This window comes from Amblyomma americanum, chromosome 8, assembly GCF_052857255.1.
Source record: "Amblyomma americanum isolate KBUSLIRL-KWMA chromosome 8, ASM5285725v1, whole genome shotgun sequence".
Lineage (NCBI taxonomy): Eukaryota > Metazoa > Arthropoda > Arachnida > Ixodida > Ixodidae > Amblyomma > Amblyomma americanum.
In genome coordinates this window covers 66,946,366-66,970,873 of record NC_135504.1, presented here as the reverse complement: position 1 = coordinate 66,970,873, position 24,508 = coordinate 66,946,366, and the positions used below count along the sequence as shown (strand labels likewise).

Sequence of the window (24,508 nt, the reverse complement as noted above, 5' to 3'; positions counted from 1 at the left end):
AATATGATTTATTGTGGAATATTCTTTACGAAAGCCTGCTTGATCATTTTGCTGATTGAAGTCTAAGGTTGACCTGACTCTGCTAGCGGTTATCTTAATAAAAACCTTGTAGGCAACGGGCAATAAGCCACTCGGCCTGTAACTGTTCAAGTCCTTGGCGTCTCCTTCCTAATGAATTAAGATAACGTTAGTGCTCTTGCAAGCTTCTGATACGCTCGAGGTCATAAGGTATTGCATATACAGAGCGGCTAGTGGTTCTAGCACAATCTCCCATCCGTCCTTCAAGAGATCTGCTGTCACCTGATCCTCACCAGCTGTTTTTCCCCTTTGCATTGCTCCTTAGGCTTTTCGTTTGTATCTCTTTTTCGTGCTGATCAATGAGATATAAATAGAGTAAATATATTATCGCTCAAAGATAACTGATTTGAACGTACAAGGGAAAACAACCATACGCCGCCTGTCGGTGCTAAATCACTACCTCCGAATTTGGCGTGTGTTGCTCTGCCAGTTATTGAGCTGTGGCGACGGCAGTCCCATCTGAGGTGCTTTTGAGGTATTTATGTTTGCGTCTAAGCGAACCTTGAGAGCGTTTACCAGCCCCACCCTCCTCCGTAGCGGCGGATGCAGGATGTTCTGTATTAACGCCAAGTGTCACATGGAACGCGTTCGATCGTTGAGAGCGGAAGCTGAGCGAGAACTATCTTATGCTACGTATGGAATCAACAGAGCCATAAATTTGATATTCATTTATTCACCTATTTATTTCACAATACATTCAATCTCAGGTGATACTGCGCAAGGTGTTTAAATATAACGCGCTTAGCTTATTACACAAAGATGTACAAAAATAAAAGCAAAGGGGTAGTTTGAAGGGGAATGAAGTTATAGAGAAGGGCTAGCTTAACTTAAAAATGAAAACCGATAGAAATCAATAAGGCTTCGCAAATAAGTGCCAAACAAGGGCAAAACAAATATAGTGAAGGAGCTTGCAGTATACAATGCATGGAAAAACAGCAATAAGGAATGAAAAGAAACAAACTTACATGACAATTCAGCACACATAAAGTGGAAAGCAATCTGACGTTGCTTCCGTGACCTTTCGTCTGGCGATGACTGCTGACTGCTGGCGATGACTGGCCAGACTATCCACTGTCTCGGAGAGTTCCACGGAGTCAAGCGTCCGCACTAGATGTCACATTATCCAGGCGATGATTTCCGTTGGCGCAGTCATCAAGTGTCAGCGGTGTTGACGGCACGTCAACACCGCTGACACTGCTTTTTTATGTATGCCATAATGAGCCTCCCTTTTCCGTTTCCTGAACTCTGCCGAATAGGTTAACCAAGGTCTCGGTTCTGGCATAGATAGCATTGGAGGGTTCTCGCCCAGGCTCAACCCTCACCGCTCGATCATGTTCTACGTGACACTGGCGGTGATACATGTGACCTACGTACTACGTCAGCCACTATGGAGGAGGGTCGCGCTGTGAACGCTTTCATTGTTAGGTTTAAGGCAACATAAACACCAGGGAAAGTAGAACGTTGTACAGCCGCCACTGTAGCTAAGTTGGTAGAAATCCTGACGTGATATTCTGAGGTAGTGGGTTCGGAGCCAACCGGGGCATATGGTTGTTTTTTCTTCTACTTTGTAATCCTTTAAATTCCAGGAATAAAAATATCGGCACTTTTCAATTTGAATTACATCTGTAACGTATTCAAAATCATGAGTTACGTGCCGAAGTCCTTGTTTTATGCTTTGTATACGTGTTTTATTCTTGCGGTCTTTTTCACAATTTCCTTCTTAATTAGGGTGATTCAGAATAATAGTAAGGAATGCAATATATTTTTTGTAATGGCTGATGTAATCATGTAAGCGTGTTTTATAGTACAGAAGCGTATTGGAGGTACCAAATAAATAATTGCGTGGGATATCACTCGTTATGAACTTTTTTTCTGCTCCAATCTAACTTCCCAACTAGTATCAATTCTTTACTCATTATGGTATTGAAAGGTTATTTTGTGAAAGAAGGGGTATATGAAGTAAGAGGAGAGTCCTCAATGGACGCAGTTATTAAGCAACGAATTTCGCAGCCAGCCGACGCAAACGCCACGTAGCCTGATACTTATCTCTTATTCGTGCAGTTATCGTTTGAGAAACATCTCGGAGATGGCGAACTTGCTGATGTGGATATTGAGGCCGACTTTCACCAATTTCCTGGCCAGAGAGGATCTTTCAAGGCACACCGCATGATCTTGGCTCTACAGAACGATATCTTCAAGACCATGTTCTATGGTCCCTTCCCTAAAGAAGATCGTGTTGTCATCACCGACCTCCACCCGGACGGCGTGCTTGCCTTGCTACGGTAAAATTTTCTTTTATAAACTCACACACAGCTTAAAACCATTAAGAGTTCCTAATGGACATTGTGTAAAATTATGAATGAGTTTTATATCGCGTCCTTGCGCGGAAATGCAACTTAATCGTGGTCTTGAGCTGGGTAATTGCTATAGAAAGTGGTATCTCTTATGCAGAGTGAAGAAAGAATTGTGAGCACGAAGCTCGGGAAATGCTTACGGATTGTTGAGACATCTCATCGAGCCTGGGGGATGGGGTGTACCGAACGCTTAGTTACTGAAACTGAAGATGGGTTTTCACGCGTCAAGCAGGATTACACATGAAGTTTATGACTGTATGTAGTTTAAGTAAGTTTCGTTCGCGGATATCATTTGTACTTGTCTTTGACATGTCAGCTTGGTCAGGTCGCCGGTGATTTGGGCATGAATTAATCTGATTAAAAGGAAAATCTTGAACATCACCGTGATTGGGACAGAAATGTGAAAACAACAGCTGCGGCTCATTGTAAAATTATTTGGACATTCCACAAGGAATGTGTCGCAACTCTGCTGAAATTTTTGTGGGGCCGATGTACCCCTTTCCTGAGCGGTCGCTTCGAAGTATTAAACGACCGCACGCAGACAGATTCACCATTCAACACTAGAGCTATTGTTGAGCCCACCTGAATCACATTACGCACGCCCAATATGATCAATTAACCACAAATGGTATAGTGTTGACAGGATAGAATTTCATTCCGCGTGGAATTGTCGGCGTCACTTGGACTCACCGGAATCCGAGAGAACTTTAACAGAGTGAACATTTTTTTCTTTTATGGGGCCCCGTGCAGGCCTCTGATATTCTGGACCTGCTTGATGCACTTGGGGAGTATATCCACTGGCCAGGAGGTGTGAATGCGGCATACGCTAAATAGCCATAACACGTTGGCGAAGGAGTTCATCATCATCATCATCATCATCATCATCATCATCATCATCATCATCATCATCATCATCATCAGCCTTACTACACCCACTGCATGGCAAAGGCCTCTCCCATGTCTCTCCAATTAACCCTATTCTTTGCCAGCTGCATCCACCCTTTGCCTGCAAACTTCTTAATCTCATCCGTCCACCTAACCTTCCGCCGCCCCCTGCTACGCTTACTTTCTCTTGGAATCCACTCCGTTACCCTTAAGGACCAGCGGTTATCTTGCCTTCGCATTACATGCCCTGCCCAAGCCCATTTCTTTCTCTTGATTTCGACTAGGATGTCATTAACCCGTGTTTGTTCCCTCACCCACTCTGCGCGCTTCCGATCTCTTAACGTTACACCTATCATTTTTCTTTCCATGGCTCGCTGCGTTGTCCTTAACTTAAGCTGAACTCTTTTCGTTAGCCTTTACGTTTCTGCCCCGTAGGTGAGTACCGGTAAGATTATGCTGTTGTACACTTTCCTCTTGAGGGAAATTGGTAAACTGCCACTCATGATCTGCGAGAATTTGCCATATGCGCTCCACCCCATTCTTATCCTTCTAGTTATCTCCCTCTCATGATCCGGATCAGCTGTCACTACCTGCCCTAAGTAGACGTATTCCGTCACAATTTCTAGGCTCTCGCTGCCAATTGTGAACTGTTGTTCCCTTGCTAGGCTGTTGAACATTACCTTGGTTTTCTGAATGTTAATTTTTAGACCCATCGATATGCTCTGCCTGTCTAACTCATTGATCATGATTTGCAGTTCACCTCCTGAGTGACTCAGCAAGGCAATGTCATCAGCAAATCGCAGATTATTTAGGTATTCTTCATTTACTCTTGTTCCCGACTGTTCCCAATTCATGTCCCGGAATACCTCCTGTAAACATGCGGTGAACAGCGTTGACGAGATCGTGTCTCCTTGCCTGACGCCCTTCCTGATTGGAATTTTATTGCTGACTTTATGGAGGACTATAGTAGCTGTGCAGTTGCTATATATATCTTCCAGTATTTTTACATAAGGCTCTTCTGCCCCCTGATTACGCAATGCCTGTATGACTGCTGAGGTTTCCACTGAGTCGAATGCTTTCTCGTAATCAATGAAAGCTATATATAGAGGTTGGTTATATTCTGCGCATTTCTCTATCACCTGATTGAATAGTGTGAATATGATCTATTGTGGAATATTATTTACGAAAGCCTGACTGATCATTTGGTTGATTAAAGTCTAACGTAGCCCTCACTCTATTAGCGATTACCTTAGTAAATACTTTGTAGGCAACGGATAATAGGCTGATCGGCCTGTAATTTTTCAAGTCCTTGGCGTCTCCCTTCTTATGAATTAAGATAATGTTTGCATTCTTCCAAGCTTCTGGTACAGTCGAGGAGTTCAGTCCACAGCCAATTCTTACACTTCAGTCGTTGCAGAATCAAATAAATCACATATTCTTACCTAAACGACCTTTTGTAGGAATAAACTTTGAAAAAATGTAGTAATATTAAACAGGACTGACGATTTCAGGTCTGTGCAGACCCTGAAGAGGATCAGAACAAATATTTGCACTTTTATAAAGCTCACTGAACACGCTGTATATGTCCAACTTTCTTGGACAAAAATTTTGAGTCCTAAAATTTTAAGAGCATGCTAAGAAAATATTTTAGGTTATAGTCCATTCTTCTGATATAACAGAAAAACCTTTCTTTTACAGCGTTTCCAGTGATCGCATCAAACAGTTAAAACTGTCGCAGAAAACCAATGGGGAACGCTTTTCACGATAGCAGGAACGTTAATGGAAAGAAAATACAAGACTGCTGTCGTGGTGATCTGCGGAGATATTGATTGTTATAGTGAAATCTTACATTATATGAAACAATTGCGTTCATAAATGGTTTTCCGCCTAAAATGCTTTTGTCCAGAATTATTTGGTATGAATACGCAGGATGCTTGCGAATAAATAAAGTGGGCGGTGATATATCTCGCTAAAAAAGATTGTTCAGAGGAAACAATGTTTTTTTCCTCAACCTCGCCAGTGCAGCAACGCAGCTGACAGCCCATAGAAAACTGCCCAAAACTGGTGTAGCTTTTGGACGTCCGCGATATCAAAGTTTGCAAGACCAGCACAGGCGCTGACAAAGAAACAATTCTGCCGCACGTAATGAACTCCAATTTGATGGAATTTACATTTTATGTTTGGGGGTAGTGTAGAATAACTATTCTTTTATTCGCGTCTGCATGAGGATTGAAGAACAGTGCGATTGCTCCTATAGATCGGGTGCAAAGAGCCGACAAATGCATGATTGTAACCCCCTGTGAAAAATATTTGTAGTCGTCTATCTTATCCAAACATACAGTTTCATGTCAACTGAGCCCTCATGCACGAAAAACCACTTAATTGTAAGCAACACACTCAGCGTTACTAGTGCCTAAGATCACGAAATTCATAATCACGAAGAGAGCTGCATTCATAAAAAGTAATGCGGCTTTCATAATGATGGAGCTTTCCTCTTTCTAAGAGTTTTCAGGACGAAAGTGTTATTGAACATTCGATCTGTGAATGCCAGCCTCCATGCCGTTCAACTAGACTTCACAATGTAGAGTGGAACGGCGTTTATTCTTATGGGTGAAATTCTTCCATAATCTGCAGGTTTTATGCTTCCGCCCGCACCTTGAAAGTCGATATGTTTCCTAAGACCAAGAGCGTTACAGAAGCGGAGCCGTAATGAGACAATGCAACTCGTCCATCAATGCATTTCGATCAGTGGTGTTTTCAGCGCATTTCCATGGAGCAAGAAAAGTTTCCCTTTTTATACGGCACACAGGAAGCTAATCTGCGCACAGACCTCAGTGCGGTAAAAAGGCGAACGTTTCAAAAGTTTATGAACGGCGAAAAGAGCACGTGGTTGAGAAGGGACGTCTGTTGAAACAAATAATGCTGACAACAAACTGACTGGATGCACGGAAGGCCCCTAAAGGCTTGTGACTCAAAGACGCGTCCACGGAGCAGAAAACGCTGGCATCATGCACATATATGCCCGAGGAGAAAAAGCAGCAAAATACCTTCACTGCTGGAAGCCTCCCTGAGTATAAAAGTTACAAAAAACAGCAGTAAAGAACTGTCAATAAAAGAAGAGAAAGAAGTTCTCGTCGGAGTAGGAAACTAAATCTAGCTGCAGTCATTATTGACCATAATCAATACCCGATAATTATTTGCAGTGAGAGGCAAAAAAGCCGCAATACAACTTCAGGAAACCGGCATTTTTTCTTCGAAACTGCCTAAATACTGCATCCTTCGCTCAGCAAGGACAGTGTAAGAGACAAAGCCGCAGCCATTTTTCAGTGAGTAAGCCATCTACGGTAATACAAATGTTAATGTTGCAAGAGTTAAGAGTTAATAAAGAATACCGAAATAATATACGATTTATTGATAACATTACCTTGCTGAGTCACTCAGAAGGTCAACTGCAAATCATGATCAATGTGTTGCACGTTTGTTAGGTTGAGGAAACCTAAAAAGAATAAAAAATAAAACGCCCCTGCCTGCACCACTAACGTACAACATGCTAATGTTTAGACAGGCAGAGAAGAACGGTGGGTCTAAAAATTACCACGCAGAAAACCAAAGTAATGTTCAACAGTCTACCAAGGGAACATCAGCTCGCAATTGGCAGCGGGGTGCTGGAAATGGTAAAGGTATACGTCTACTTAGGACAGGTAGTGACAGCTGATCCGGATAGTCAAAAGAAAACAACTCGAAGGATAAGAAAGGGGTGGAGCGCATATGGCAGGCTCTTTCGTACCATGAATGGCAGTTTGCCAATATTCCTCATGACAACAGTGTACAGCAGCTGCATCTTACCGGCACTCACCTACGGGGCAGAAATGGGGAGGCTAACGAAAAGGGTTCAGCTTAGGTTATGGACAACGCAGCGAGCTATGGAAAGACGAGAGATAGGTGTAACGTTAAGGGACCGGAAGCGGGCAGAGTGGGTGAGAGAACAAACGCGGGTTAGTGACATCCCAGTGTGTTTTAAAAAGACTAACAAGAATAAGGAACAATTTAAATATATTTAGAGTGGTTGCCGGCTCATCCTCAGTTTCCAAGGAACACGCGTTTCTCTACACTGCAGGTACTTCTACAGTGGTCGACTGATGGTGGAAACCGTGGTGCAGGCCGCCTATACCCGCACCGCTGCCGTCAAGTACTTAGTTCCAGAGCTCGCCGACAAATGCGTCGATTATGTGAGGAGCAACATGAATACGGATGACGTATGCCCGTTTCTGGATTACGTTCTCACGATGGGCGAAGAGTATGAGTATTGCCCTGCCAAAACTCTCATCCGTGCCAACAGCCAAGGCGTGCTGTCCTCTAAATCATTCCAGTCCTGCCTTGTGCACACTGTTAGCTACATTCTCGACCACGTCACAAACGTCCACGAGGTTTCCGTGGTTGAGGCCGTGCACGCATGGGGCGAGCAGCAGGTTAGTGAGCGCTCGGCGGGCGTCGAGGAATCTGCTGCTCTCCGGGAAGCCATGATGCCCCTTTTCCCAAAGCTACGGTTTCTCGCACTCACGGCAACAGAGTTTATTGAAGGTCCGAATTCATGGGGTGTCTTAAAAGCCGAGGAAGCACTATCGATCCTTAGTAATATTATAAAGGAAGGATCGATGCCCATACCATTTGGATTCAGCAACATTCGGGTATCCCGAATGAAAGTAAGACGACCTGATACATTTTGGTAACACTGTGAAGGACGTCAATTCAGACCATTTTAACCGAGCGGGTGCCGCGTCTTATTATTCGGTAGCGGAATGGCCGATGGCCTTTTTTGTTGAAAAAACTGAAAGATGACCTTCTTGCCGTTCAGCAATAATAAAAACATGTATTCCTGGAATAAAGTATTTGTACGAATAAATGTCGGTCAGGCGAAACTAAGCGAAACTGGCAGCGGTTGAGTACATGTGTGGCCTTCTTGCCTCGCTTTTTGCATGTCTCCAAGCGTTCGTTAAGGCCTTGTGCTTCTGTCCCCCAAGACAAGTAAGTAGGGTTCCTTTGAGATACGAGTTTTATCAGAGAGTGGAGAGGGACCGATGAGAACTCAGAGCATGACACGGGTGTACTTATTGAGTTTTATATAGCAGTTGCGCAGTACTCAAATGTGAGCATAGAGCATCTCTCGGTAACGTTGAAATTTGGTGTTCTTGGTTCATAATCGTGAGTTGTAGCGCATCAAAAGAAAAGGGGCGGTGAACGAAATGGGCACACACAAGCGCAAAAAGGCAGAGTACTGTTGACGAGATGGACGCACAAAGCGCTTTGTGTCTACCTTGTGATCTTTTTCACGCATTTTGATGCGCTGCAACTTGGAAATCTTTCAGTGCTTCACATGCAATCATATTTTAACGCGTTCGTAGGTTTTATTGTTCTTGTAAACCATTTGTGGTACACTGCCGCTCGCTAAAGTACCACTGGTCAAGCACAGCAGGTGTTTCTACGCGCAGGCTGACGCGCGCAGCTCTCAACCCCTAGAAATGTTTTTAGACTGTCTATAGAATGTCTATTGACGTTAGTCTATCACGTCTATAGCATTTTTATAGACAAATCCTAATAAATGGTCTATATTCAATACAAATCCCATAGACAGTCTATAGAAATCTATAGATGTATGGCCATACACGTTTAGTAGACTTTTATCTATAGAGAGTCTATAGACTATGATTAGACATAAATATCTGCAGAAAGGTAAGAGTCTCTAAAAAGTCTATAGACTTGTCTATAGGCCGTTTTTATAAGAGACGTGCGACAATGATTGAGTTATCTCTGAATTGTGCATCTGTGCGTTACGTAGCCGCACACCTTGATATACTTTCGCTGGCCCCACCATAGTCTGGCACGACACACTATGTTTTAAACATCTCCGTTCTATTTTTTTCGTCACGTGCGTTGTTGGCTATGCTTGGCTCCTCGACCTCCATGCCGCCACAAGCCCACGAATACCCCATAGGCGGCGTTCGGCGGATTTTGGAACTTAACGGAATGTAAGCACTGTCAGTTAAACACGAAATATATGCGTGCTGAGCTGGACAACACAAAGGGTAACATTGGGTTGCGCAAAAAGTTTTACCTAGCTCCCTACGGCCTCTTGGTTCACAATTGGAGCGTACATTGCGGTCACCGCTTCTGATTATCGAGGCGCCTAATCCCTTTGCATTTGTTTACAGCGTCGAGCTACGGTGTAGTAGTCAGTGCAGAACGTCAGCAAGGTATAACGTCAGCTGATTACAGCTGAGATTACACCTGGTTTCATCGCTGAAGTTTTTTTGGCAAAATGATCATGTCTCTTTTTAAATGTGGCTCCGAAGTGTGCTGAATCAGCTGGTTATCTTGGTATGGATTTTAAATGAATAAACCTCATCCTGCTAGCAATTAAAATTATGCAGTTCTCCTGTAGAGTCTGAAACAATGTTTGGGACCGGACAAAGCTAGACCAAAGTTGATTCCATTGTCTCATTCTACATTTATGGTTTTACATTGATACTACGTTTAACAGGGGACACATATTTTAAGCAGTGACCCCTAAGTAAATCTTTCAATTCTGAATGCGGTGGTTGACTATGTAGAACGTAGTTCGTGTTTCAGATATATATATATATATATATATATATATATATATATATATATATATATATATATATATATATATATATATATATATATCCATACTGCCGCACTATCATCGATCGTCTCCGAGGCCAATCAGCGGCACCCAACAGTCGCTCGCGCCTCCAGCTTCGCCAGTTCAGATTTCAGCACGGCACACTCTACCGCTACACCTACCACCCTACGGGTCACCGGTGGGTTCCCGTTGTGCCTCGCTCCCTTCGTCTTCAAGTTTTGCAGGCTTACCACGACGACGCCTCTGCCGGTCATTTTGGTCACCTGAAGACGTATGACCGTATCATACGTATCATGGTGTCCCACTCGTTTTCTCGGCTCCCTGCATGCTGAGTCGCCTTTGCGCCCGCATTGGGAGACTTCACGCCAGAACGAAGCAAGGTGGCTGCGGCGTGGAACACAAGAATCGCTATTTAGATAGCCAATTTGGCGTTGTTTATCAGATTCCCCTGACATGCGGCAAAACCTACATAGGCCAGACGGGCCGATGTTTGAACGTGCGAATCCGAGAACACGAAAGATCAATTAAAAACCAGGAGCAACGTCATTTATCCATGCACTGCTTAGAACATAAATGCAGGCCCCTGCTCCACCAAGTTAAGATCCTGCGCAAGTGCAGTAATGAAAAAGCACGTGAACTTCTTGAGTCCTATTTTATAAAAAACAAAGGACAAGCATCATCAGTGACACATCAGTCATACTTTACAATAGTTAGGCACGTTTTCTTGATAGTATGTTTAGGTGAGCCACGCCTTTGGTTTTTTCTGATTTTAGGTTGTTCCTTTGTTACGCTGCTGATACCCTGATGCGCCTGCGCTGGTATGGCATGATATGAAAGTGTTTTTTTCTGGAATAAACCTCAGTTGTTTGCGCCTGTCCTGTCTTCTTACATGTGATTGTCTAGAAAGCGCAACCAATGTTTCCTATTGCAAAGGACCTTATCTTGTCGTCCAGCAAACATCTCCGGTCAACTACGCCGTTGTTCCCTCGCACCCCGTCATCGACAGCCGTCGCCGCTCTCAAGAAGTGGTTCATGTATCGCGGATGAAACTACACCCGTCGCCCCTCTTCTATTTAATCCGCGGCCAGGACGGCCGCTTTCCTGCCGGGGAACTATTTGTGTGAGCGCTTTGAGTGCGCGCTGTGTGCCCGGCTGTTCCCGAATAAAAGACGCCTGTGCGAGCGATGGCTCACGATATATATATATATATATATATATATATATTATGGGGGGTTTAACGTCCCAAAGCGACTCAGGCTATGAGGGACGCCGTAGTGAAGGGCTCCGGAAATTTCGACCACCTGGGGTTCTTTTACGTGCACTGACATCGCACAGCACACGGGCCTCTAGAATTTCGCCTCCATCGAAATTTGACCGCCGCGGCCGGGATCGAACCCGCGTCTTTCGGGCCGGCAGCCGAGCGCCATAACCACTCAGCCACCGAGGCGGCTATATATATATATATATATATATATATATATATATATATATATATATATATTGTTACGTACTCAGCAGGCACTGAGTGAGTCTGGGGTGTTTATTTAGGAGATTTAGCGACGGGGCGCAGAGCTCAAACCTATCAGACCGACCAGCTTCCTCTTTCTCTACGCTTCTGATATCCTCTCCTTCGTCGTCTACGCAAAGCACGTTACACATCCCCCTCCGCAGACGAAGCCTCCCACGGCGAGCTAAGCAGTGTCCCGAGGGCTGAAGCGTTTGAGCCGAGCAATATGCACCACATGAATCTTTCGTGAGCATCGGCCGCTGTCAGTAAGGCGTGAGACGGCGTAGTTCAAATCACTGATGCGCTCGAGCACAACAAAAGGGCCAGTGTAGTGGGACAGGAGCTTCTGACACAAACCGCGCTTCCGGAGCGGCGTCCACAACCACACTCGATCGCCAGGGTCATAGGAGATGGGCTGGTGGCGAATGTCGTAGCGGTGTTTAGAGCGCTGCTGAGAGTCCAAAATGCGGAGGCGGGCAATTCGACGCGCTTCTACAGCTCGGCAGAGTGTAGTGGCGATGGAAGGCTCATCGTAGATGGAGAAAGGAAGGATGGTGTCGATGCAGTGGCGGGGAACGCGAGCATGCAGGAGGTAAAAGGGGCTGTAGCCAGTTGTTTCATGCCGTGCAGTGTTGTAGGCATACGTAATAAAAGGTAGGACATCGTCCCAGTTCTTATGGTCAGAACCGACGTACATGGCTAGCATAGTGGTGAGCGTGCGGTTTGTGCGTTCGACGGGGCCGTTCGTTTGTGGGTGATACGGTGTCGAGTGACGAAAATTGTATTCGCAGCGACGAAGAAGTGCTTCGACAACATCCGCAGTAAACTGGCGTCCACGATCACTGATGAGAACGCGAGGAGGTCCTTGACGGAGAAAGAGAAAGTGCAGGAGAAAATTAGACACATCGGAAGCAGTGGCAGACGGTATAGCTGCTGTTTCACAGTATCGGGTTAGGTGATCAACACACACGATCGCCCAGCGGATGCCATTCGCAGACCGGGGAAAAGGGCCTAACATGCCGATGCCCACTTGCTCAAATGGGGTGGTCGGAGGTGTGACAGGGTGCAGCTGGCCTGGCGAACACGATGCAGGGATATTGAAACGCTAGCACTGGACACAGCTGGCTACGTATTGTTGAATCGTTTGACGCATTTTGGGCCGGTAAAAACGTTCTTGTGTGCGGTGAACGGTCCGGACAACTCCCAAGTTGCCTGACGTGGCATCGTCGTGCATCATTTGAAGAACAGGGATGCGAAGGCTTTCCGGCACGACGAGAAGGAACCGTGCACCGCCGGGCGTGAAATTCTTCTTGTAAAGTAAACCAGCGAGAATACAGAAACGGGCAGCAGGGAAATGGCCGGCGGCGTCGAAAAGTGCTTTTAACGTCGTGTCCTTGCGCTGTTCAGTCTTGAATTGGTTAGCATCTGGGTGAGACAGAAGCGAGGTAGTCGTCGAAGTTGTCGCCATCGCAAGCAGTCGTCGGAAGCGGCAAGCGCGACAGACAGTCAGCGTCGGCGTGTTGACGAGCGCTTTTGTACACGACAGTGAAGTTAAACTCTTGTAGCCGCAAAGCCCAGCGGGCAAGTCGGCCACATGGGCCACGGAGATTCATGAGCCAACAGAGCGAATGATGGTCGGTGACGATGGCAAAAGCATTGCCGTACAGGTAGGAACGAAAGCGTTGCACAGCAAAAACTACCGCGAGACTCTCTTGTTCGGTAACTTAGTTTCGTTCCGACTTGCTCAACGACCTATTGGCATAAGCTATCACATGCTGATCTCCGCCGTGGCGCTGGATGAGCACACCGCCAACTCCGACACCACTGGCGTCGGTGTGAACTTCGATGGGAGCAGACGGGCAAAAATGGCGCACAATGGGTCCCGACGTCAGGAGAAATTTCAGATGGCGGAATGCAGACTCACAGCCAGGGGTCCACTGGAAAGGCATGTCTTTTTGTAGGAGGCACGTGAGTGGGAAGGCGACGTCGGCAAACCGCGGAACAAAACGGCGAAAATACGAGCACAGCCCTACAAAACTGCGAAGTTCCTTGACTGATTGCGGCGCTGTGAAGTTGGTGACAGCCTCAACTTTCTGGGGATCCGGCCGGACACCGTCTTTATCAACCAAGTGACCGAGGACAATTATTTGACGTTCACCAAAGTGACACTTCTTAGAGTTAAGAACCAGGCCCGCTCTTTCAATGCAGTCGAGGACGATAGCGAGGCGGCTGTTATGTTCGCTATATGTCTTCCCAAAGATCACGACATCACCCAAATAACACAAACAAATCTGCCACTTCAGACCACGCAAAATAATGTCCATAAATCTCAAATGTGGCAGGTGCATTGCATAGTCCAAAATGCATGACATTAAATTCATACAGTCCGTCAGGTGTGATAAATGCAGTCTTTTCTTTGTTGTTCGGGTGCATTGGTATTTGCCGGTACCCTGACCTTAAATCAACCGAGGAAAACTATGAAGCGGAGTGTAGACAATCGATGGCATCGTCTATGCGTGGGAGCGGATACGCATCTTTTTTTGTGATGGCATTTAGGCGACGATAGTCTACGCAGAACCGCCACGTATTATCTTTCTTTCTCACGAAGATCTCTGGGGCCGCCCAAGGGCTTGAAGATTCCTGGACAACTCCTCGGTTTATCATGTCAGGAACTTGTTGGTCTATTATCTCACGTTCGGCTGGTGATACGCGGTAAGGCCTTTGTCGTATTGAAGGTGCGGATCCAGTATCCATCACATGATGAACGCGAGAACGGGGAATGGGTACTGGAGGGTCTCTGGAAAAATCGAACACTGTGACATGCTTCGAAAGCAGTCCCACCAAAATGCGGCGCTCGGTCGTGCAAAAGGGACTTATTAATCATGGCCTGAAATTTGGACTCTTCACAGGGGTGTCCCGGTTCTTCAAAAGCGTGATCACTGAGCGCCGCAACGGAAACCGACAAGCCTTCCTCGAAATGGGCAAGCTTCATGCCACGAGGTAAAACGGCGGGCTCTTCCGAATAGTTCACTGTCCACAGCGTGGTGTGGCCGCCACTAGTTACGCGGACTACGCAACGGGGCACGAGGACACTCTTCTTAGCACACGTCAGTGCAGTGGGTTCCACCACGGCATCGAAGGCATCACACAAAATTTTCGATGAAACAACCGGCACAAATCCGGCAGACATCGCCGGTACAACTGTGTCCTTTGACACAGAGAACGCTCCGAAATGAAGAGAGGAGCTTTCCACAAGAGCCGACATCAGAGTTGCGTCCAATGAAATCCCTCCAATACGACAGCCTAATGTGGCACCGCACTGCTGCAAAAAGTAAATTCCAAGTATAACGTCATGTGTGGAACGTGACAGCACAGCAAATTCAGTCCTGAACACTTGACCACCGATAATAACGTTCGCAGAACAGACACCAAGGGGAACTAATGTTTCACCCCCAACACCCCGAAGCACCACAGCCCGATCCCAACCAAACATTACTTTTCGACCCAAACTATTCTTGAAGTTCAAACTCATTATAGATACTGTCGCACCGGTATCTACTAACGCCATAGTTCGAATTCCGTCGATAAGCACTTCAAGTTTGTTCTTTAACATAAACACGGGAAGAGGGATTGATGATATCGACTCGCCGGCGGCCTCACCTCCATCTGCCGCGCCGTCTAGTTTCCCGGAGGAGGCGAGCGGCGTCGAGGAGATGGTGAGCGTCGTTGACGTGAAGGTGGTGGTGTCAGGCTGCGGTCGGAGGCAGGCGAGGTGTTTCGCAGCTACGCCGCACGGTAGCTACCCCAAGAGGATGTTGGCGTTGGGTGCTGAACTGTTGCATCGGGGTTGAGGGAAGTGTTCGGCCACAGGCGATGGTCAGGTTGCGTCGGGCCTCGTCGGCGGCAGTATCGGGATATATGTCCGGTCATGCCACAGCGGTAACACACAGGTGGCGGGCGCCAGCGATCAACGTATGATGCTTGCCAAGCGTGGTCAGAACGTTGGTTGTAATCATCTCGAGGCTGTTGTCGCGCCAAGTCGCCTGTGTAGGCACGCCGTCTTCCCACAGACTGGTAGGCAGACTATACCTCGCGGGGTTTCCGATCGCCGAAGTTCTGCGAAACGCCAGCTGGAGCCCAAGAAGTAGATGGTGTTGCGGGCTCTGCCTGCAATGCACAACCATCTTGCTGGGCGTCATCCCGGTGCACGGGGTCTTGATACCGGGGGAGTTCCTCGCGCACAATTTGGCGAATCATGTCAGCTATTGACACTGGAGCAGCGACGTCAACGCTGGCGATGGAGGTGACATTCGCCAGGCGCCCAAATTTCGGCCCAATACGACGAAGCTTCAAAGCCTCGAACGCTCTGCAATGCTTGATGACGTCGGCCGTCGACTTCAAGCTGTCTTTGCTAATAAGGAAGTTGTATACATCTTCAGCAATCCCTTTAAGTAAATGTCCGACCTTATCTTCTTCAGACATCCGCGGGTTCACTTGCCTGCACAACTTTACGATTTCTTCAATGTACATGGTGCAAGTCTCACCAGGTAATTGGGCCCGTTGAAGCAACGTCGGTTCGGCGCGTTTCTTTTTGGCAGAGCCGTCACCAAAACATTTCTTTCTCTCTTCTATAAAACGTTCCCACGTGGTAAGAGACTCCTCATGGTTATCAAACCAAATCAGCGTTGTCGCTTCCAAAAAGAATACGACGTTGGCTAGCCTCACTGTGGCATTTCAGCCGTTATAGTGACTCACCCGCTCGTAATTAGTCAACCACTTGTCGACGTCTTCATCGGACCTTCCAGCAAAGGGGCGCGGTTCGCGGTGATGCTGCCAGTGGCCCGCCGCGGGTGCTGCTTGCTCGGCGCCGCCGTCCTGAGGCATATCCAGTGGAAGTGGTGTCAATCCGACAACTCTGCGGCTGCGTCTAGGAACAGGGGAATCCGTGGTGATACCCAGCAACGTCCACCACAACTGTTACGTACTCAGCAGGCACTGAGTGAGTCTGGGGTGTTTATTTAAGAGATTTAGCGACGGGGCGCAGAGCTCAAACCGATCAGACCGACCAGCTTCCTCTTTCTCTACGCTTCTGATCTCCTCTCCCTCGTCGTCTACGCAAAGCAAGTTACAATATATATGCCCTTATATTAAGGGTTCTGGCATTTTGCCGAACGTAAAACGCCATAAATGGGACGATACATTTAGTCGTATCAGTGAGAAAATTGTGAAAGTAAGGTGTGACCTGAAGCTTAGACAGGTAACCGGAGCATGTATACAGTTTTTATAGGAAGTTTGGGTGATGTTGAACTGTCTGCTAGCGCTCCAAACAATGCAATCATTCTACCGGTTGGAAATCCTGTTTCCCCCAGTGCTCCAGAAGCACTTGCTGAAGAGCATTTCCATGTGCAGTCGATGTCAAGATCACGAATAAGACTCGAATTGGGGCCACGCGGAGCTCAATGAATCTGACCAAGGCCAATTGCTTCCTGCAGCATTAGGATGTGAAGGTAGCATTAGGAGACTGTTGAAAGTGTGAGAGGTGAAACACTGAGCTTAAGGAGCACCCGCCGACCCAGGCGTATTTCTCCAGATTTCAAGAAGTTACACAAGTGTGGTGCCTATACCCTCTATTGTGTAAGTCGTATTAACGTACGTGGAGAAAGAGAGTGGGTATTTCGGGCTTCATAGAGGACTTTGGCAGACCGTATGGATGCATCATTACTACCGTTGAAACATACAGCAAAATCTACCTGAAGAGGGAGGGAGCCTTAGTCGGCTAGCAATAATTTCGACAAGAGGACTTGTATTCGCCTCGGCTCCTAAAAACTCAGGCCTCTTGTCGAAACGGTGGCTATAGAACTGAGGATTCCTTCCAGACTTTTACTCATTTTGTGTTGTCAAGAATCTGCCCCCTCTCTCCTCCTTTGAAAGGGGAGCGCCGCCACGGAGCGCCGCCACGGCGGAGTACCTCGGAGTACCCCGGAGTACCCCGGTCCGAACCCGACCGCGGCGGCCGCGTTTCAGTGGAGGCGAAGCGCAAAAGGCGCCCGTGTGCTGTGCTATGCCAGTGCACGTTAAAGATCCCCGGAGGTGGAAACTGTTCCGAAGCCCTCCACACGGCACTTTTTTCTTCCTTTCTTCTTTCACTTCCTGTTTTACCCCCTTCGCTTCCGGCACGGCTCGGGTGTCTACCGCAGTATCTGAGAGAGTTACTGCGCCATTGCCTGTTTTCAGAAACCAATTTTCATGTTCACGTAATGCGCTACCTCTCAAGAGTTTAGACACCCGGCGGAATCTCTGCTGAGACCGTGCATATCTTCGTCCGCTGCCCTCACTACTGCAAGGAACCACCACTTGGCGAAATCTGTGAACTGAGCCCATGAGTGTCAGCAACACTCTTTCCAATGCCAACAGCACGACCATTCATTTACTTCACCCAATTGTACGAGCAAACCCTAAAAACCAACCAACCTTGTCGCGAGCAGCAGCAGTTCACAGACGCAGGCATACCTCCACATCGCGATAGTCCGGATAATGCTCACCACCCTGATGGGACATACAAAACCGCAGACCCTTGGCAGAAACCCAGCCTACTTTACAGCTGAATGGCGAACAACTTGAAAAAGCGTTCCGCGATGCGTTCTCTCCACAAACGAAGGTAGACACGCTTCGGCATTACACGACGCAGTTCTACTATGGCATAGACTTACACTTCACCACAGCTGTATTTTTCCCACACTAGCAACCATGAGTAAGAGAGCTGCCACAGGAGCGGATGGAATCAAATATTCCATGCTGCGAAATCTCTCACGGTACCAAGAAAACGTCCGTGTAGACTTGCTTAACAAAATCTCGAAAGACGGAACTTTACCGAACTATTCGAAAACAGCCTCCGTCTGCGTCATAGCCAAACCAGGCAATAGACCGGACTGCCCTAGCAACCTGAGACCGATCTGATTTACGTCGTGAGTCGGAAAGGTTATGGAAAACTGGCAATGAGAACTTACGAATGGCAATTAGGGCGACCCTAACTACCCCCAGCTACTCTCACGAGGTCCGTCGACACTTCGCATGAAAGAGTAACTTTGCAGTATCGTGATTTTGCTGATTACAGGTTGAAAATGACCCCGGCAAGGCACGATGTGGAACCAATTTTTGAACCTGAAACTCTTTTCAACGAATGGGGGCATGGTGTCGAGAAGTCTTGGCGCGCAAAAGTTTTCAAGACGCATTTCTAAAGAGAGTGCGAAATTTGCCTGCAGCGAATGAACTGGGTAATTATTAAATATACCTTTTCTTCAGAAACCATGGTGCAGAACAACACTTTTACAAAGAGCTATTCGACTCCAGAGCTTCTGCAACTTTGGCAATGGCCAGGTAGGTTTCGAAGCCTACCTAAGTCGCACTATGTTCTAAGGCTAATTTGTAATTCAACTGTATCATAACTGTCCTTCAATCGTTAATTGCTCGAAGCTTTGATGTGTGGGACAGTTTTTAAATTTGGCATGTCGCTATTCGAAAACACATGTTCCCTTTTTAATAAACTACATCAGGTAGAAAGGATTAGTAGATAAAATGAGTGGTAGTAAAAAGTGCCGGCACAGTATGGCAACCGTCTTTCCTTTTTCCGACACCCGCAGGGAGTTATCTCCGCGCTTTTATTCTCCAAAAAAGTTTTGAATCCAAATCAGGAATTCAAATTCTTTGGATAAAGCAGAGAAGCTCTAATTTCCCAGTGAAAAACAAAGAAAGCTCCTTGATTTTCTGCTTAAATGATGCCAAGAACATCAAATAATGGGTTATAGAAACCGAATGGCCCAAAATTTCAAATGATCAAATGGAATCTTCATTTTTCCTGTATGTGTAGGTACATGAAAGGGCTGCGTAAAAAAAAATCCTGTTTCCAATATAGGCTGTGAAAGTGGTTAGACAGCGAAGCTGTAAACTGACACCCAATTACAGATTGCGGCGTCACTTGAAAAATCACACACGTGGCTCTAGAGACTACAAACTAGAGACACGTGAAATGCACTTATATTACCCTCCATTACATTACAACGACATTCACGACTGCTTTATGATAAGTATGATATACACTGTGATTTTAGATTCAACTAAAGAGATACTGTTTGCTAAGGTTAAATCAATGCATGAACCATGGATGGTGGTTGGTTGGGTTGCATTGGTGAAACGGTGTTCCCATTCTTCACACGCGCCTTATGATTCATTATCTAGTTTTGATGCTTGTTTTGTGCTTTTTCTTAATGAAAACGAGTACTGAGCTGTATGCTGTACGGCTGTTTTGAAAGGAGATTCACAATTTATACTTTTATATATTGTTATTTTTAATTCCATTTATATTTTATTTCTAATGTTGTTTAATTGTTTGTTGTTTTCCTGTTTACTTCTTAATTTTTTATATTACGACTGCTTTATGATCAGTACGATATACGCTTGCTGTGCTGTTGGGTACTTTTCCACTCGGTGAAGCATTCAATTTTCAGCCCGCCGTTTTTTGCTGACGACGCCGACGTCACTAAAATTTCCTTGGATGGTAGATGTATACAGCTTCGCTGTAAAAGCTGCCCTTTGGCAGTTTGACTGGCCAGCTAACCCAGTTGTTTTACAGCAGCGGGTGTACACAATATTTCCATACCGCCCCGATGATGCCACTCCTCTTCATACGCGTTCATGTAGTGTCCAGTGCAGAATGAAACATAACATAGCAGGAGGTGGGCAAGACGCTCACTAAAGACATCATCGAACCATAGTGAAATCCTTGGGCCTCACCTGTAGTCCTGGTTAAAAAGGACGGTAGCTGGCGCTTCTGTGTCAATTACCGTCAACTCAACCGCATCACGTGGAAGGACGTCTACCCTCTGCCTTGAATTGATGATGTTTTTCATTGAATACACGGAGCCAAGTATTTTCTCCCATCAATCTTCGGTTTGCGTACTCGCAAATTGCTGTCGGTGACATAGACCGCGAAAAGACCGCTTTCATGACTCCTGACCCCTTAAATTAGTTTAAAGTCGTGCCATTTGGCTTGTGCAATGCGCCGGCAACCTTCAAACACATGATGGACTCCTTTCTCCGGGGCTTTAATTTGTCTACCTGTCTTTGTAATTAGACTGCGCTCTGCTTTTCTTGCCTACTTTGCCACGCACCTCGACCGCATCACGAGTGTTCTGGCAGTGTTCCTTACAGCCGGACTCCAGCTTAACTCCTCGAAGTGCAAATTCCGGTCACCGGCAACTAACCATTTTCGGATACAAGGTTGACGCCGCAGGTGTAAGCCCAGATCCCGCTAAAATTCAAGCCGTCAAAGATTTTCCTCTACCACGTTCATCCAAGGATGCGCGAAGCTTTGTCGACTTGTGCTTGTACTTCGCCGGCAGAGTGACTCCCTTTTCATGGGATTGTCGATCCGTCGGCTTCAACTGAAGTTCGCACCGACACCCCCGGATGAGGGATCGGTGCCGTGCTCGCCCAACATGACTACGGAGCTACCACCGCGTCATTGCTTATGCCAGCCTCCTTATTTCCAAATCTGAATTACTGGGCGCAAGTCTCACGCCCTTGTCTGGGCAGGCGCCAGATATAGACTCTACTCTTCGACTGCACTTTCCCAATTGTCACAGACCACCACGCTCTTTGTTGGCTTTCTTCACTAAAAGACCCCACCGGCCGCCTCGGTCACTGGGTTCTGCGTTTCCACCAAGGCGCTGACTGCTTGTCTCGCTACCTTGTGGAACCAGCCGACCTTAGTTAAGCTGATGCCGTACCTTGCCTCTTTTAACCTCTGATCTTCTCAACATCGCCAACGAGAAGCGCCAAAATTTTTCCTTACGACCCCTCGTTGATGGCCCTAGCTCACACAGCCCGAATCCGTCCCCGAAACTATATATACTTCAGGCTCTGCCACTGCAGCCTGGGCCGGTGGGCCTTCACTACTGCTCGTCAGTACTCAGCAGCTAGGCTCTTCTGTCCTTGAGCAACTCCATGATCTGCCAAAGGCAGGCCACTTAGGTGTGCCCCGAACTTATCCTTGGTCCGATGCAGCATCTTTTGGACTGGATTATATCGTACCGTCAAACGCTACATCGTCGCTTCTGATGTGTGTCAACCTATAGTAATAGGTCCTCTACATTCTCTGGCGGTCTTCTGAAGCCCATAGATGTGCTGGAAACTTTTTACTGTGTGAGCATCGATGTTCCCGGCCCTTTTCCAACATTCCTATCCGGCAACAAGTGGATCGCTGGCGCAACGAACTATGCGACTCCGTACGCCATCACTCATTCCTTGCTGGCAAGTTGCGCTACAGAGGTCGCGGATTTTCTCTTGCAAAATGTCCAGCTTCAGCATGGCGCTTCTCGCCGACTACTCACCAACCGCGGCCGTACTTTTTTGTACAGAGTCGTTGACGACATCCTCTGTCCGTGTTCCACGCAGCACAAGATTGCAACAGCGTATCACTCACAAACCAATGGGCTCACCGAGCGGCTAAACCTAAGTCTATGTACAACTATGTCTCCCCAGACTACCGAGAATGAGACAGCGCCTTGCCTTGTGACCCTCGCATATAATTCTTCACGGTATGGCACCACGGGATATTCCTTTTTTCTACCTCTCGTTTGTTAGGCACGCCACCTTGCCCTTGGATATTCTCATGCCGTCTTCTCCAGTCCCCACCATCTCTTGCGCCCTTGACGCCATCGCTTTGGGACCCAGGCGCGTCAAATAGCCTGCTGTCGGCTCCAAATCTTTCAAGCGTCCCACAAGTCTGCCTACGATCGCCGCCACAGTCCTTCTGTGGTCGGCTTCTCGACGCGTCGGTCACTACAAGAAATTTCGTTCCAAGTATGGTGGCCCTTACCCTGTGGTGTGCACAGTGAGTGCCGTCAAATATGAAATCGCACCCATGCGCCCTCGCCATCGTTCGCCTGGCCCTGTCACCGACATCGTCCACGTCCGCCACATGAAACTCTAACGCGTCAATAACAGGTCGGCACCCCAACGCCAGGACGGCGCTCCTGCAGTCCGTGATCATGTAGCCGGCTGCCGACGCCGAAGAAGAGATGCACTATGCCACGAGTACAAGACAGGCGAAAACGATGACAAAGTTTTCTCTTTGTCCGCTCGGCGCTGCTCGCAGCTGTCGTCAACTTTGTACCTGTAAAAACGTGTAAATATTTTGCCCCGTTACAATATGAATGAAGATTATACATGATAGCACACATTGCAGGAATCACACAAAACTAGTGAAATTAAAAAGAAAAGAATTTTACTACAGATCAACAGAAGCGAAATTACGCAGGTACATGTGGCACATCGGACAATACAAACAATAATTTTCACGATAAGAGAACACATTTATACTTGTCATTCGTTAGATAATTATTTCATACTGAACGCAGCATATATCATAAATGTTGTTTGCTGGAACTCAGCCGAAACGTAGGCACAACTGATTATTCTGGAGAATGTGTGGTATAATACAGTGCTTTAAGGTGCAGCAGGGCGAGAGTTTGAAGAGTAGATAGGTGTTTTGTACATCATATTTAAACTTCCCTGTGAGTCGTTATTTATACCGGTGTAATATCGTAATTATTTAAGATTTATAGAAAAACATTTCTGGTTTCCTTGCAGTAGATCCATATGGTTTATTGTAGATGTGCTGAAAGTAATATCGCGGACAAAATTGCCCAGGACCCACGATCGCCATCAAAAGCATCTAGCTTTGTTATCACCTGGTGGCTGTAGATCATACTCGAGGTGATGAAACTTGTTTTCGACTCTAAAATGTGTGCTAGTGTCATCCGTAGAGCAAGAGCGTACTTGGCGCTTACAAGCTAATAACATTGTCCTCGAGAATTTTGTCCCTAGTAGTACTTCTTAGCCGGGAAGTGAATGCACTGTAAATTTGAGCAAGAGGCTGTAGCCCAAACTAAATGATAATTTTGTTTAAAGCAGAAACCTGTTTTATTAACAGTAAGCAGAAGATATCTAATTCGATATATAGTATTTGTAATTTGTGCTAATTTCTTAGTTATAGAGAGGATTCACCTCATACCGAGTCACCTATAATGGTCGACTATATCTATCTTACGCGAATTCATTATAATATATTCGTATACTATCAGGAACTTGTTTTCCGTCCTCAGTATCACTACCTTATCTATATTTGCATTTATACGCATGATATTCGGTGGCAACATGACGCAGTAATACAGTAATGATACAATGAAGGAAGCCGCTAACACACAAAAGCTTTGAGGCCTAAGCGTATTCACATGGCTTTGTATCGACGACGAAGTGAACGTGAAGAGTGTAGACGCAGAATGAGGCAAACAACAACAACAACAACAGAAGCTGGCCGGACTGGCCATGTTGATGTTTCCGTCCCCGCGTCACAGGACGCGGTATATAGACGTGTTCAGTGCGTGCTGGGTACGTAACATCATAAACTATTCCCATATGCTATGGCCGATGAAAGAAAGTGGCCGTAGTCCCAAGCCGCAGCACAAATGTCCGTTAGACTATCATGTTTCAGCTCATCCAGCATAGTGTCATGAGCACACGTTATAAACAACGTTTTGTCTTCCTCTATGTACTTTAGTTATGAATTTTTTTGTAAAAAAATGCGCTACGCTTAAGAGCCATTCTTTCATTATCAGACGCCGTTGCAACAAACAAACGATCCCTTTCTGAGAGCGAGCCACAAACACGCCTGGCAAAGTGCCCGACAGTTGTCTCTGTAATTTCTTTCCGCCTTTCTGTCCGTCATCGAGGCGTCTCTCCGCGTCTCAGCGTTCTCCGGTTTTTCCACGGTCAAAAGGGAGCGTCATGTTGGTCCACGAGTGATTCCAAAGTTGAAGGAAAAAAAAAAGAAACACAACAAAACACGTGGCCATTTGCGTAGACAAGGAACTCCCGTGCAATCGCTACGACGGCGTCCTTCTATCCAGCTTGAATGTTTACACCTTCGTAAGGCAAGGCAAATGCTTGCGCTACTCGGCC

The 24,508-nt window shown here is 46.5% G+C and overlaps 2 protein-coding genes and 1 pseudogene across 2 annotated transcripts in view; 1 reads left to right on the top strand and 2 right to left on the bottom strand.

The window, feature by feature from the left end:
* LOC144101846 (BTB/POZ domain-containing protein 6-like) overlaps nt 1-8,235 on the top strand; it is a 35,486-nt gene extending 27,251 nt beyond the window's left edge. Inside the window, exon 4 of the mRNA XM_077635070.1 lies at nt 7,435-8,235. Coding sequence (XP_077491196.1) covers nt 7,435-8,047 — 613 coding nt within the window. The 3' untranslated portion in view covers nt 8,048-8,235. The remainder of the gene's footprint in view (nt 1-7,434) is intronic.
* Nucleotides 8,236-11,672: 3,437 nt separating this feature from the next.
* LOC144102459 (uncharacterized) lies at nt 11,673-12,194 on the bottom strand. The gene has a single exon (XM_077635725.1). It carries the CDS (start codon nt 12,192-12,194, stop codon nt 11,673-11,675), a length of 522 nt encoding a protein of 173 aa, XP_077491851.1.
* Nucleotides 12,195-15,571: 3,377 nt separating this feature from the next.
* On the bottom strand, nt 15,572-16,372 carry LOC144102458 (uncharacterized; annotated as a pseudogene).
* Nucleotides 16,373-24,508: the final 8,136 nt, after the last annotated feature.

Coding starts and splice junctions, on each gene's coding strand:
- LOC144102459 (XM_077635725.1), bottom strand. CDS start 12,194: ATGCTAGCCATGTACGTCGGTTCTGACCATAAGAACTGGGACGATGTC.